Source organism: Brachycentrus maculatus, unplaced genomic scaffold (assembly GCF_059751285.1).
Source record: "Brachycentrus maculatus isolate JH-2025_06_01 unplaced genomic scaffold, ASM5975128v1 h1tg000175l, whole genome shotgun sequence".
Taxonomy (NCBI): Eukaryota; Metazoa; Arthropoda; class Insecta; order Trichoptera; family Brachycentridae; genus Brachycentrus; species Brachycentrus maculatus.
Window position 1 is genome coordinate 1,671,025 of NW_028280927.1, and position 15,793 is coordinate 1,686,817.

Here is a 15,793-nt window from a genome sequence, read left to right on the forward strand (position 1 = left end):
AGATTTTCATGGCATCAAAATATTATATTATAATATTTACATATGAAACCAGTTATTTCAATAATTTAATAAACACACCCCGGCTTACCGTTTACCCTACCTAAATTTAAAGAGGTAAAATAAAAAGAAGAAAAATTAATTCTGCGCTGTAGTCGTGTTTGAAATTTTAAAATTACCGCTATAAAAAATACGATTTTATTTGAGTGATCAGCGCTCTCTGTCGGTAGATATACGAAGTACTCACCCGTCATTATTCCGAACTTTCAAACCCAAACAAACGGCAAACAGGCGCTCGGCGTGAATCGTAGTTCGCGCTCGGCTCTAGTATGAATGTGGAATGTGGACAAAAGTCCCGAAGTTATTCTGATTCCCGGTCATTCCCGATTCCCATTTATCCCTCGACTACGTGGTTGATAGTGTCAGTTCGCAAGTCGGTTCGTGCTCGCCCGCGGTTCTTGTTTACTTGTGTTTTATTTCATCTTGACATTTGAGAAATATCTGTTAATTTTAATTGCAGTGAGTGAAAGCAAAAGCGTTGTGCGTTTGCACCCACAACAATGTGCTTGCTGTAAGCAATATCGTTGTGATAAGCTGATTGTGATAGTCATTTCCAACTTTTTGATAATTTTATGTGAGAAAGTGGCCGTAAACATGTCTTCTGCAATGGATGAAAACGACTTGGACATCAAATCGCCGATGAAACGCCTAGGATCTACGAGAAAACTTCTAGTATTCAGCAGTAAGTACATATACATTCTTGTTTCTTTACTAAATCTCGATGATCCTCATATTTTATCGATCGGCTATCGATTTTTTTACCGTTTAATGCTGACGCAATTTATATTTATTGCTGGCACAACTTGCAATTTATAACTTTTAATTTTGCCCTACGTTGACGAGTGGTTCTCATGAACTTTATATTTTTTATAATACGTAACTTTTGTAGTAGTACATTTTTTGTCGAATTTTTAAACACAAGCGCAAAGTTAAGTGGTTAATACTGGCATAAATTAAATTGTATCTTCGTTTTAAGTTTTAACACTTCCACACCGATCTCTGTTACAAAAATGTTTTTCTTGCGGTTTTGGGTCCTGCAATGAAAAAGTTTTTTTTTGTCCTTAATAACAAATTTTATTCTACAAGAGTTCACAACTGACATCATTTATGCAATATATTCAAATCCGAGCAACCAGTCCCTAACACATGCATAATCTAGAGAAAATTCACGAAATAATTATATTTCACAAATTTATTTTGCGTTTTCAACTTCAAAAATATTACGTAAATCTTATCTTAAAGTATAATATACAAAAATTGGAATATGTAGATGTTAATAAAACTCGAAGAATTTCTTTAAAAAAATTGTGATGTACCCGACCGTTACTAAAATACTGGACGTGAATTTATTATCCTACCTTTAATGCACACCTGACAGCTGTCGGTTGATGAAAATGATATACCTTCGAGGATTTCTTATTTTGTAATTTACGTGGCGAAAAGGGTGTGTATAAAGATTATTTTACCTGTTTCGTTATATCCGACACGGAGTACTGACACCACGCACGACGGTGTTTATATGCAGGCCGTGCAAGTTTAGCCAGTGCGAATATCGTTATCAGAACTTGTACGGCAAGATTCTTGGCGCCTAAATGCTAACGCAGCCGCCCATACAAACACGCAGTCTAGCCAGGCACGGTGGTAAATGACCGGCATGAGCTAAAAGCGGCAAGAGACATTTTTTTCTTTAAATCTTGCCATCGGCGAAGATATTAAATTTTAAGACCATCATAAATGAATTGTTTCGAAATTATTTTTATTTTATTTATTTCTTCAGTTAGCTTATATAACATTTAATACAAACTAATATTTACACTTAATTTAACATCATATATATTTACATCTTCTTACAATAAATATAACATTTATTTTTAATTCTTTCACTCTTTTCATTCTTCATATATTCATCTCATAATAATAATAATAATAATTTTAGATAATTTATCATACCATACTGGAGGTTCCGGGTTCAATTCCCAGGGGGGGTCAAATAAATATTAGTGATTTTTTCACTGTAATATTTATTCAATATAACCCTGGACTCGTACCTGAAGCGGAGGGCTGATGTGCATTTTCGTGCGTATTGTTAGTGTATAAGTATGACATATTTTTGTTGTTGTCGACAGTTTGTTTGAAATCTAGTCTAATCATTTCTACCCCTGGTGGAGAGGATCTGCTATGTAAATACCGAAGTTTACCTGCGTTTTACAAAAATATTGACCGTATTTTTTTAAAATATAATTTAAAATGTACGTACTAAATGAATATTTGTTTTTATTAATGTTAGTTAACCACTTACCGAGATTTAAGTCTACCGGTTTCGCAATCATTTCGCGTAATCACTACACCAGTATGCACACAATGAACTCAGTGCACTTTATTCACAAATTTTAGTTCTAGAACAATATTATGAAGAAGAGGCTGAATGATTTTTATAATAATTGAAATGTAAAAACCTGGTTAAAAAAAATGGTCTAGAAGGGGTTAAAAATGTCAAAATTTTAATCTGACAGGAGATCGTCTACCATTTGTTTCAAACTATTTTTTAAATAAGGAATTGCTGTGGCCGAAAAATGCATATTCTAAATTACCTACCTAGCCAGATAATTCCATATTCGAAATATTATTTTAAGCGCTCATTGAAGCATTCGTTTGTTTTTTTGGTTTTCTTTTTAATATTTCGGTATTGCCAACGTACTTACCTACTCATAAATATGAATTTTGTTTTTAGGATGACGTTGGTTTGCAAGTCTCATTAGATTGATGAAGCTTCTGTCACATTGGTTGACTTTAGTAATTAAACAGAGTCGCCATTAATTAAACTGTGCCGGCCATACTAATATTAATAAATAAATTATATTGGCCTCCAAGTACTCTGGTTGGGTGTGTTAAATGTTTCTAGCACTTGTCACTCGCATTTTTCTCCTATGAATACGGGTATTTTAATTAATTATAATTATGAATAATAATTTCAACGGTTGGTGGTTGAATATATATCATTGAAATATGCTAATAAGTCATTTAATAAATTAAATTATTTATCCACATACACCGTATCCATATTTTTTAAAAATATAGATACATGATTACTTGGTATTAAATGGTAAAAAAAACAAATTCAAGAAACAAAAAACGCGAAATTTCTTTAAAATTTTACAAGATTCGAAAGATGCGAAAAGTCTATAAAAACATGGATACATGATTACTTGGTCAAAAAAATCATGAAACAAAAAACGCGAAATTTCTTAAATTTTTTACTAGATGTGTTGTGGAATATTTACACAGAGGCGTGCATTCTATATAGGCAGATAAGCAGTGCCTACCCTAGATTACTCGCATTCCATATAGAAACGCGACCAGTGCCTACTATGCCTTATCCTTACCCAACCCTACTGGCTACCCCGATAAAAACTCTTTGCACGCCTCTGTATATACATACATACCGAATATAATATGTTTTCTCCTCCCTTATATTGTAGTGTTTAGCATATTTGACTATCATGCTGGAGGTCCCGGATTCGATTCCCAGGGGGGTCAAAATAAATAAAAGTGTTTTTTCACTTTAATATTTATTCAATATTACCCTGGACTGGCACCTGAAGCGCAGGACTGATCAACTTGCCCTCATGTAATAACATATCAAATTAACATTGCATCAATTTGATGCAGTGGCCTATGCACCATTGGGTGCGATAAGGGTCAGCAGTAATATGATTTGAAAGTAGAAAATTTAATGAATTGTTTTAAAGAATACTTTTATGATAATATTCAATTATAAAATAACTTTTCTAATTGTTTAATTTCACTAGATATAAAAAAAAATTAAATTGTCCTCCAAGCGATATTTGAAATTCTATTCAAGTAAATTTAATTTTTAGCTCGTAAAAACCATTGTAATTATCAAAAAAAATTAAATTATAGGTTAGGAATCCACTTTTATCGAATTTTATGTTTAAAAAAATACTTTGAATTGACTTTAAACATTAACAAAAGCATTTTAAATAGCAGTCATTGAATTCTTTAAATAAAAAATGGCTCTATCATTTTTTTATCAACTGTACATTTAATCGCTTAATTCCTATTGAGTAATGACGTATTGTTTTGCATACCTACCGATGAAATTTTGATGAGGCATATTAGATCATATTTACCTATTAAAATAAATATCCAATTATTTAATTCATTCCGATTAAGATTTGTAGGCAATCATTTCTGTTAAAACATTGCGCTTTAATCTGTATAATGGTAGAATCCAAAAAATAAATCCACTGTCATCGCTAGGTACTTGTTGATAGAGCTATAGAATGTCGTTTCCAAATACCTATTAAATATTATTACTATGTTGACAATATTTTGAGTGTGTCCAAATCTTTGTTCAATGATAAAATATGACCGGTCAAAATACAAGTTTAATAAAAATATGAAAATCATGTTTTCAAAGCGTCTGTCTCCTAGTACTTATGTAAAATTATTCGGAAAGAATTTTACATACATTTCCATCTCTATAAATAATTTTTTAAAAATTACTCAATTCAACCATAGATGGTGTCGAGAACTCGCGTGTGAAAAAAGTGTCAATTGAAGGATATACATATATACAATTTCCGAAATTAGAGCAGTTGTCAATCAAGGCTAAAATGGTGAATAAAATTCATCGTCCACTTTGTGTAATACCACTTAAAAAACTACTTCATGACTACCGGTTTTGGAATAACCATTGCATCATCTGGTCAACTGTAGACTAAAGTGAAATTGCTACAGTCTCCTTTTTATATAAAATAAAATAAAACATTATTCTTATTAATATTTAAACGACCTGACGAAGAGACGGGTACGTCTCGAAACCGGTAGACATAAAAATATCGGTGAGCGGTTATACTCGTATATTAATAGGTATTCTAAAAAAATTGTAAAAAAAGAAGAAAAAAGGTAAAAGTTTATTATTTGAAAAAAAGAGAAAGAAGAGAATCGGAATGGGAATATTTTCTAAAGCGGACTTGAAATTATTTTTTTGACTGGTATTACACCAAGTGAACGATGAATGAAAAGGAGAGTGTTTTATTACTATAGCACAAAGTTAACAATGCTTTTGATATACATAAAATGACCAATGTTACACATGTGTAAAGTGATCACTATAATCAGCCTATGACAGGTCGTAAGCTCTGTAAACACCCGGATTTCCACATTATTTTTCATCTATGTTGATATATCAATGTAAAAAAAAAAATGTTACTGTGTTTTAGTGGCAGTGATTATGATCACTCACATTCCGACTTGGCAGAACAAGTTGTCATTCTATCCGCGGGATCCAGGCTGCAGACAGGAGACGAGTCGCTCTCGAGTTGAAGTGGTTAAGTGGCCCGCGTAGGCAATCGAGGGTCTGCGATTCGTCTCGCTGGGATAATTGGACCGATTGGTGGGCTCATGATGCATGATGGAGGAAACACTTTCGTCCTCCACGCTGTCGTCATGCCGCTCCGTTAATACGACATGCTTACATTATGTCTCTTCTTTACCGGAATGTTAAGTGCCCGCGTCATGTTTCATAACCCAGCATCCAACAGATGATCTATGTGAATTGTTTTGCTGAAAATTAATACGAGTGCTATACGTATCGCTCACTCCTTTCAACGACGTCATATATCAAAAATCGTCCATTTTCAGTTGTGCACGTTTTCGGAATGCCCGGAAAATGTACTATGTCCCAAAAAAATCAAAATATTTTAAACTTAATATTATTTACTTTATACAATTAAACAGCTTTGTTTTAACCACTTTTTTATTGGTACACTTTATCCAACCGGTTTCGAAAAGAACCTTGTCATCAATCATCGGGGTTTATGTACTAAATTCTATAACTATGTGAATTGTTTTGCTGAAAATTAATACGAGTGCTATACATATCGCTCACTCCTTTCAACGACGTCATGTATAAAAAATCGTCCATTTTCAGCTGTGCATGTTTTCGGAATGCCCGGAAAATGTACTATATCCCAGAAATATCGAAATATTTTTAACTTAATATTATTTACTTTATACAATTAAACAGTTTTGTTTTAACCACTTTTTTATTGGTACACTTTATCCAACCGGTTTCGACAAGAACCTTGTCATCATCAGGGTTTATATACTAAATTCTAAAACATAAACCCTGATGATGACAAGGTTCTTGTCGAAACCGGTTGGATAAAGTGTATCAATAAAAAAGTGGTTAAAACAAAGTTGTTTAATTTCATAAAGTTTTTAAAATATGCCACAATAAGTAATATTATTTACGCGCTTTAGGGCAGAAAGTGTTGTTTTTGCATTTTGAAGAAAAGGTTTTGTTAAATTACATAAGTCGCTCACTCCTTTCAAGAACGTCATAAATAAAAAAAAAGATTTTTCAGGAGAATGTTTTTAAAGTTTAAAAATATAATACAATGCATTAAAAATAAATATCTAGCCACTTACAGAACTTTATACTGTGCAACAGATCTTTTTAAGTAAAACATGAAGGTTTTTTTCTCCATTTGAAAAATATTTAGTTTATTTTAAAAAAATAATTTAACACTACCTTTTCTTCAAAATGCAAAAACAACACTTTCTGCCCTGTAGCGGGTAAATATTATAGTACATTTTCAGCGGGGATATAGTACATTTTCTAGGCATTCTGAAAACAAGCATAACTGAAAATTGACGATTTTTGATTTATGACGTTCTTGAAAGGAGTGAGCGAAGTATGTAAATGTTTTGTTCAAATTGCAGCTATGTTTAAACAATTTCTAGAGTTCAGTTTATCAGAGTTCTGGAATATCTGCAATGATTGTAATCAACCTCGGTAACGTTATCGGAGGTTAGCGGACGCGGTTTTGCGCTACATGAATCCTTCACTTTCCCGAAGTATGAATAATTTGCTTTGGTCCTAATAACCGCAGCCCAGCGGCGATTTTAGATCTAATTCTCTGGAAATGTTTTTTCCGCGATATGTTTATTATCATTTTGTGCCCACCATTCGGCATTGACGAACGATCACAAAAGATACACCCAAATTTAGTTTCCTAGAAGTTCGGGTCTGGAATTAATAATATGGAAAACGACTCAATCTGATGGGAGAATTCACAAACATGTAAACATTCGCTCACTCCTTTCAAGAACTTCATAAATAAAATAAAAACTTGATTTTTCAGGAGAACGTTTTTAAAGTTTAAAAATATAACACAATGTTTTAAAAATAAATATCAAGTCACATATTAAACTTTTTACTATGCAACAGATATTTTTACTTAAAACCTGAAGGTCTCCATTTGAAAAATATTTAATATATTTAAAAAAAATAATTAAACAATACCTTTTCTTCGAAATGCAAAAACAACACTTTCTGCCCTGTAGCGGGTTTAAGCTAAAAATATGCGTCTTTTGCAAGGATATAGTACATTTTCTGGGCATTCTGAAAACATGCACAACTGAAATTTTACGATTTTCGATTTATGACATTCTTGAAAGGAGTGAGCAATATGATTTTAACGCAGAGAAATAACTCGAAACAGAGATTTATATTACCCTGTGTCACTTTGTGGTAATATGTATCCATTTTTAATTTAAGTTTTACTTGGTAAATACCAATGTTTACTGAATGATACAGATTTATAATTTCAATAATAATATTCGTCTGCCTCTATAGTGTAGTCGCTACTATGCTGGAGGTCCTGGGTTCGACTCCCAGGAGGATTCAAATGAATCCAAGTGTTTTCACTTTAATATTTCCAGGACTCTGATACCTGAAGTGCAAGACTCTTTCCTTGCCTTTATATAATAAACGATCAATTTAACATTGCATCAATTTGGTATAGTGCCCTATGCACTCTTGGGTGTGGATAAAGTTCAGTAATAGTAGTATTTTCAAATCTTTCGCACGCGACAAACAATAAATGAATATCTCATATGGCAACATCTCGACTTTATGACGTCGAACTAAAATTTGCCTTATTGACCTAGAAATTTTAGGTCAACAAGTCAATTCAGTGAATTTATTATTTTCTGATATTGCGATTATTAACCCTGACTGATATATTTCAATTTTGAATCTGGCGTAAGTAGGTATATTTTTCCTTTCCATACATGTCAGAATGTTAGTGTTTTTTTTTTTCAAAAATTAAATATTTCTGTCCAATTATCAGCGTTAAATGAACCCGTGGCAGTGGTCCTATTAAGGGGGCATTCGCAGAATTCAAATTCAGAACGCGGTCGACCGCACGAGAGGTCGGTCGTGCTTCCGAGCGCAATTTAAAAAAAGTATCTTAATTTGACTTTTTTTTGTTGAAAACATATAGAAAAAATATTCATTTTCTATTTAGAAAAATATATTTATTTCGACGAAAAACTTATTTTTTCAATACAAAAACGGCATTTTAAGCAACAAAAAAAAACAATTACGTCAAACGTTACCTAGGTTTGTAGAAAATTAAGTTGCGATTCATGGTATATTGGGCCTTAAGTTGTATTGAACTTACATATTAGAAACATATAAATCATGTCTTCTACTAATATTTGATTCAAGAAAGTAAGTATAATATTTTATATACTTACCTAGTTATAAATATAGCTGTTTATTGATGATAACCAGATTAAGAGTAGGTACTCGACATGTTTTTGCAATCTTCGGTCTAATTTTTAATTCGCTGCCGTATTTTCAGAAGCAATTGGTATAACACTTTGGTAATATGTATACTGATTTTATATCTATCCACCCCAGGCCTGGCCAACTCAAATTACATCCCGGGCCGCATCGTGACTTTTTTCCTAAGGGCCGCACACAGACAGTAATAATTAAAGAAAATACAACGAATTTGAAACTCGTTGATTTAAAAAAAAGGATTTTTAAATAATTTGAAATTAAAAATCCTTTTTTTTAAAGATTAAGTACAGTCAGGGTAATTGTGAAAAATAAACATAACTACGACCAGATGTAAGAAGAAAACACTCATTCAACCAACAAAAATGTATCTGTACAGTTATAAACATTGTTTATTGTAACTGCAGACAGTTGGTAGAATTCCATATTGAATTGTTGGGTAATATATCCAAAATAAAACACGGTTTTTGTTGGATTGAATTCTACATTATTTATGTATATTTAAATACGTGACGCGTTTCGCCTTAGGACATTATCAAACACTCATGTGTTTGATAATGTCCTAAGAATACGAAACGCGTCACGTATTTAAAAAGACATAAATAAATGTAGAATTCAATCCAACAAAAACCGTGTTTTATTTTGGATATGTTACCCAACAATAAACATTGTTATCAATTTTAACAATCAAAATTATTAATTAGAACACGTAAATCAAACAATATTACCAATTTTATTTGAAATAAAACCAATTTATCATTTTGCGAGATTTGAGTTTCTTTTCACCAGAATATATGCATTTCATGTAATTACAGAAACTTGATTGGGTTTAATAAATTACATATGATTTAAAATACATTTTGAAGGACCGCGGGCCGCACGTAAGGGTGCCGCGGGCCGCGGGTTGGCCACCCTTGATCTACACGATATAACAAAAAAATAAGGAATGAAAAAACGGGAGTTTCTAATGTCAAATAAATCACACAACATCTGTGTTCATTTTAATTCTTTGGAAGCGAGCATGTGTTTTGGGCTTTTGGGTCGACTATTTTTCTTCGTTACGGAGCGGTTCCAGTCCGATGCTGGGAAAAATAATTAAAATGAACCGTTTCAAGGACTGTAATACAGTAAAAAAATATACTCGCTCGTTATTTCGGGATATGCAGTCTTTCGGAGGGATCATCCGTTACGCTGAATTGATTTTTATTTTGTGAAAACTGCTGTTTTTTTTATTACAGAACTTAATAATTATGTACCAGAATTAATTTGTCATAAAAGATAACACTGTAAAGTGCAAACAATGACGTCGATGTAAATTTGTTAGAATAACTGTAATTTTGAAAGAAAATCACTTAAGTTTAAAAATAATGATATGAAAAAATGGTAAATATGTAAATAAATACAGATTGGTTTAAAAAAAAAATCTTATGTACATATATAACATACTTATGTAGATATTACCAGGATATCGATTACATACGGAATTTAACGATTTTATTAGATAATGTAGATAACTTAAGTCAACGTAAAAATACAATTCAGTAAGCGACCGGCTGCGCAAAGAGCTGGGCGTGTGTCTGCGCACATTTTTTTGAAGAATGCGTATCGGAAAAATATTTTTATCGTTTAGTTATTCCTTACCTTTCAGTACCTCTTTTCTTTTCAAAATCATATATTTATTTCGAATAAAAACTTATTTTTTCAATACATAAACGATGTTTTAAGCATAACGTTCAATCATGTCAAATGTTACCTGGTTTCAAAGAAAATTAAATTGCGAATTATCGTATGTTGGACCTTCAGTTATAAAAAATGGTTAAATCAGAAAAACTTAAGTCAGAACTATAAAAATCCCCACTATCGCTATAATAAGTTGTGTGTTGAGATTGTTAGAATGTCAATCAAGAACGAGGAAGATCCCTGTCCCGTTGATGTTTGCGAAAATCCCGTAGGCAGATTTGAGACATTTTCTCAGTTGTCCGACGAGGAGACGCGACGGTCACGTGACCCGCCATTGTTCCCGCCGCTTCACGCCCAAGTGTGGCCGCCATTAATTAACGCCGATGTGATTGGTGATTGCGTCACAAGCTGCGATCACTCGGCGGGCAGCAGAAGGGCGCCACGATCTGCCTCATCTGCTCCAGCGGAGATATCCTCCGTTCGGGCGCCAGAACTGGGCGGTGGAAACCGTCATCAGTCATTTTGGGAAGTCCAGTCCATACGTCAATCTGTCTCTTTTGATCATTCATACTTCGAGTTTTTTGTTCGATCAGTCTGACTGAATGCTGTCGGTGCATTCATCGCATTCGTTAAGGTGGGGACTGACCGGAGCATTTAGTCGTAACGTAACATTCGCGGCGAGCATCCGACTTCGGATGGAGCACTGGGAACGCTGTACCGACTATACGAACGCATCGTAACGTGTTACGTTACGACGAAATAAATTCGGTCAGTCCCCACCTTAATGAAATGTTTTGACCAACAAGAAATGAATTTTAATATACTCTACACATACACATACACACGTCAATCTGTCTGCGCACAATCTTCTCTTCCAATTTCATGCTTCTCCTCATACATACACGCCGATTATTCCGACTCCTGACCTGAACACTTTCAAGTATTTGAAATACTTGATCAGGCCAAGCTTTCCTCGATATTCCTCTGCTTCTAGTACTAACCACATTAGCCTATCCTTTCTTCATTCATTCGATTCACATGCCCAAACCATCTCAATACACCTTTCTTTATCTCATTTTATCGATAATGCTTAATACCTCAATCTTAATCTTGGTTGTCAATAATGGGTAGAATTGGTGAATGTTACACGTGTGTAAAGTGATCATTTAAATCAGCCTATGACGGTCGTCAGCCCCGTAAATGCCCAGACTTCCATATTCTTCTTCGTCTTTGATGAGATGTCAAAAAATAATATCTCAACCTTGCATTATTTCCTTACCTTAGTTAGTAAAATATGAATAAAAATACAGTACCACTTAACATTAATCTTCTATCTACCACTTGTTTTGTTCTCATAAACTTAATTAATTTGTCACATCAAACTATGTCATGAATATCGCTCTAGCTTTATTTGATAATGTTTGTGTTACTTAAGATTTTTTTTTCCTTTTCAATTCACCTTACAAGAATGAGATCATCCAGGATTGTTGGCGATATGAGAACAAAAATATGTAGAAACTGAATCCTTTACAATTTTATTTTTTGTCAGAGATATTTAGTATTCCATTCATAAGCGAAATAAAACGAGATACGTTTGTCTAAATTTATCCTTCTTCAAACTTCAACGTGATTTTTTATGTACGTCACCTGAGGACCAGCGATTTGTAGAAATTATCTAACCATATGCATATATTATTGCAATCGTAATTCAAGGCTATTATTTCTAACGCATGTCGTCAGAAATTGCCTCCGCCATAATCGATTCACGAGAATTATAATCGGTAAGATCAAATACAAACACAGCATCTATAATCATCTGTTTGTTATGTTTATCTTCTCAAGTCCGCTCCCATTTTATTATTGATTCAATCAGAATTTTCCGTATTCTTAGAACGTAATCCACGCGCTTTGACTAGTCTTTTCTTAAATGGTCTCGACTGATCGAAACGTGTTTGGAGTCCGCTATACAAATAGCCATTTCTACGTTTAAATTCATCACCTTTCGGAGGTCAATGCCAAGAGTCAAGGTGTTTATTAGGGTGGGGTTGTACACTAAATATATATATAAATAATCTAAAATTTAATTTAAGTTATACTTGGTAAATACCGCCTAGAAACCATAAGATTTTAATAAATAGTGGTATTTACCAAGTAAAACTTATTTAAACAAAAACACTTGTATAATACCACTAAATGAGTTTTATTTCCATATTATTTTTTTTTTTTGGCATCTCATCAAAGATGAAGAAGAATATGGAAGTCTGGCCAGACTTCCATATTCTTCTTCATCTTTGATGAGATGTCAAAAAATAATATGAAAATAACTCCTGCAATTGGAGATAATCCAGATTTTGTGAACAAGTTTGGACACACTCAAAATGTTGTAAAAGAGTTTTATTTCATTACAATCGTTTAGCAAACTACAGATGTTTTCATCTAAAGGTAAATAGTAAAATTAGATGTAAATGAAAAATAAAACATCTGTAGTTTTAGAAACTATTGCAATGAAATAAATATTGATTGTGAGTGGGATTAAACAAGTGTTTATTTTAAAAAAAATTGCATGTCGTTCCACAAAGTTAATGCTGAATCAGTAAATAATATAAGCAAAACTTGAATTTAAAATTGATAGATATTACCACAAAGTGAATGCCGAATTAATTAATGAAAATATATAAGTTCAACTTGCTTCTAAGGTATTGGAATTTACCATTTTCGTGTTATGGATACAAATAAAAATAAATGTTAAATTTTTTTTTTTATTATCATTGAGATATTTTTAAAGATACGATAGATTGTCAGTAAGTCAGAGTTGAATTAAGTAATCTGTTTATACCGAATTTAGAATTTTTCTGCACCGGCTTCGTCTGATAAGATAAAATTTCGTTTGTTTTGGTTTCATAACTAATTTATATAACGTCATAATTTATGACGTTTTGTATTGTTTTCATTTCATTCTCAACAATAAAAAATACAAATAATATTATTAGATCTTTATCGTGTATTATATGAAAACGATATGGTACGTTTTTGTTTTAGAATTAAGAGAAAAAAATATAATGATAAATTATATTCCATCCTAATGCTCTTACGTACCTACCCATTATCCTTGACAGTTCTCGGTATTAAGTCAACCAATCAAGGCCGATGCTCGAAATTTCCATAACGTTATTTTGCAGCACACATTCTGTAAAGATTGCTTTGTTTTGTTTTGATATAGAATGAGTAAGTTATCCTTTCTACTAAAATCTACAGTACTTTTTTGTATGTATGATCAGATTTTTTGTTCAACATTTCTATTTAATTTTTGCCTATTCCTTGAATTAACCACAAAAATATAGCTATGGTTTCAGTCAAAAATGTGTAAATATTTAATTTTTGAGATACTTTTTGAGATAAAAGCAAATTTAATTAAATGCTTGGACAGTCATCGAAAGCTTCAAACTGATCACTGATCTATACACCAAAACTATACGTACGTCCTTAGATCATTGTATGGTGGATTTTTAGTAATTGACAAGGCACATTATTATGTACTCTTTCTTGTTTCAATATCTATTATTGTTGTCAGTAATCCGGACTTTGATATCAGTCAGCAACTGTCTCCTTGCTCTTGCTTTTTGGAGCACATTTTGCCTCCTGACCATATCGGTCCATGGGATGCAGCCACATTTCGAATGCCTCTAACACGTGGAACGTAATATGAGTTGTATTTCACTCGCGCTGTGTTTGGCCAAGAAGTTTAGTGAGTTAAATATAACTGCAATCATGGATTAGATTTTACATTATGTGAATTGGATACGCTTCACGTTTGCCACGTAATGCAAATGTATGCACTTTCTGTGTGGCCCCCTGGACAAATTACCGAAGTTAGCCCAGATTTTTCTCCGAAAACCAATTCTTGAAATGCATTGAAATGAAGACTGTATGCAGTCTGTTTACAGTTGTGACCCCAAGGATCATTTTTTTCTAATTTAGCAGTCCATGTGCTAACGGGTTCATAGTGCTGATCTCGAGGGTCCGCGATTCAACTCCGTATATAAGTGCATACGTACTGACCAAACATCTAACCATCCTTTGCCGAAGTTTCAGATTGAAGCTATCGTTGCAGAATATCTTAATATGTTTTATTTCCTTTTAATTTCTTTGTTTAAACCCGCGTCCTTGTGAACAACCAATCAAGGGTCGACATTTCGATTAATCAAGTCCCGTCGGCGTGGGCACACTACGCGTCAGATTCCTTCGTTCAATAAACCCGACCGTAATAATTAACCGTCTGATAACGGCAAGAATATTTCCTCAGCTTAGTCGCTAGTTTGTCGTCAAACCGCGTTTGAACAAACCCGTTTCTAACGTCCAGTTGCAATTGACGTCAGTTTGTATTAGAAGAGTTTATTGCAATTGGACGTTAATATTGAATTGTTTCACTCATTATTTTATTTGTCAGTCATTCCTAACCTTTGAGGTAGGTCTGACAGATTTTCCCCATTTTAAAATATCACACTCCTTAGTCATTAATTAAGTATCCCTTAAATTTAAAAATCACTTAAACTCGTATTTCTTTATCCCTCTATTGAGTTTCGGTTAATTATTTACACTATTTTCCAAGATCCATAGATTTTTCCATGGTTATGTTCTAACTCTATTCAATCAACCAAAAAAACTATTTAAATCGTTTAAACATATCACCGAAATAATTTTTGCTTTGTTTAATCAGGTATAGAGAAACAGACAAGCAAAAACAAGTAATTTTCTCTCTCATTTTGAAAACGAAGACTAGAAACGAAATATATAAAATTGCTCTTTTAATGGTGGGGATTGACCGGAGCCAATTCGTCGTAACGTAACACGTTACGATGCGAGCATTCGTATAAAATTTAAATGGAGTTTTACAAATTAAACAATCTATAAATAATATCCTAGATATTCAGTAGGTATCAACAAAAATATGAGTAATGTGTCTTTATGCTGCATGACGCTCGTATCGTGATCGAGGCTTTAGCGAGTCCTCTCATAGCCCATTCCACTGTAGTCAACACTCAATTAATTTTCTTTGTTAATCTTTTAGTTTATTTTCACCTCAAAACGTAATTCACTGCTCTGAAATGTTCACCATTGTTGATGGGAGGATTAATACCTCCGATGCTACACTCGAGCAATTCTGATCAATTCATGTAGTGGTATATTTATACCATATTTTAATTTAATGGTATAACAACAATGACTATTCAACCTTACATCTGCTACAACTTACATGTAAAGTACATCCTTGCCTTTTGTTAAGTCTCTTAAAGTAATAATATGGTTTTTAAGTATTTCTTACTGTTCAAATTTGGTCGGTGAAATTCACCTGTACCCGCGTATATCTCAAGTTTCTGATGGAATTAAGGATCGTCGCCTTACACTGGACGTCAGATTTACTGTCCGGTTTTAATCGTA

At 33.0% G+C, this 15,793-nt stretch overlaps 1 protein-coding gene across 1 annotated transcript in view; it reads left to right on the forward strand.

The window, feature by feature from the left end:
* The first annotated feature begins 287 nt into the window (after positions 1 to 287).
* LOC148308173 (SLIT-ROBO Rho GTPase-activating protein 1-like) overlaps positions 288 to 15,793 on the forward strand; it is a 175,742-nt gene continuing 160,236 nt past the window's right edge. The window contains exon 1 of the mRNA XM_088262189.1: positions 288 to 739. Coding sequence (XP_088118315.1) covers positions 652 to 739 — 88 coding nt within the window. The 5' untranslated portion in view covers positions 288 to 651. The remainder of the gene's footprint in view (positions 740 to 15,793) is intronic.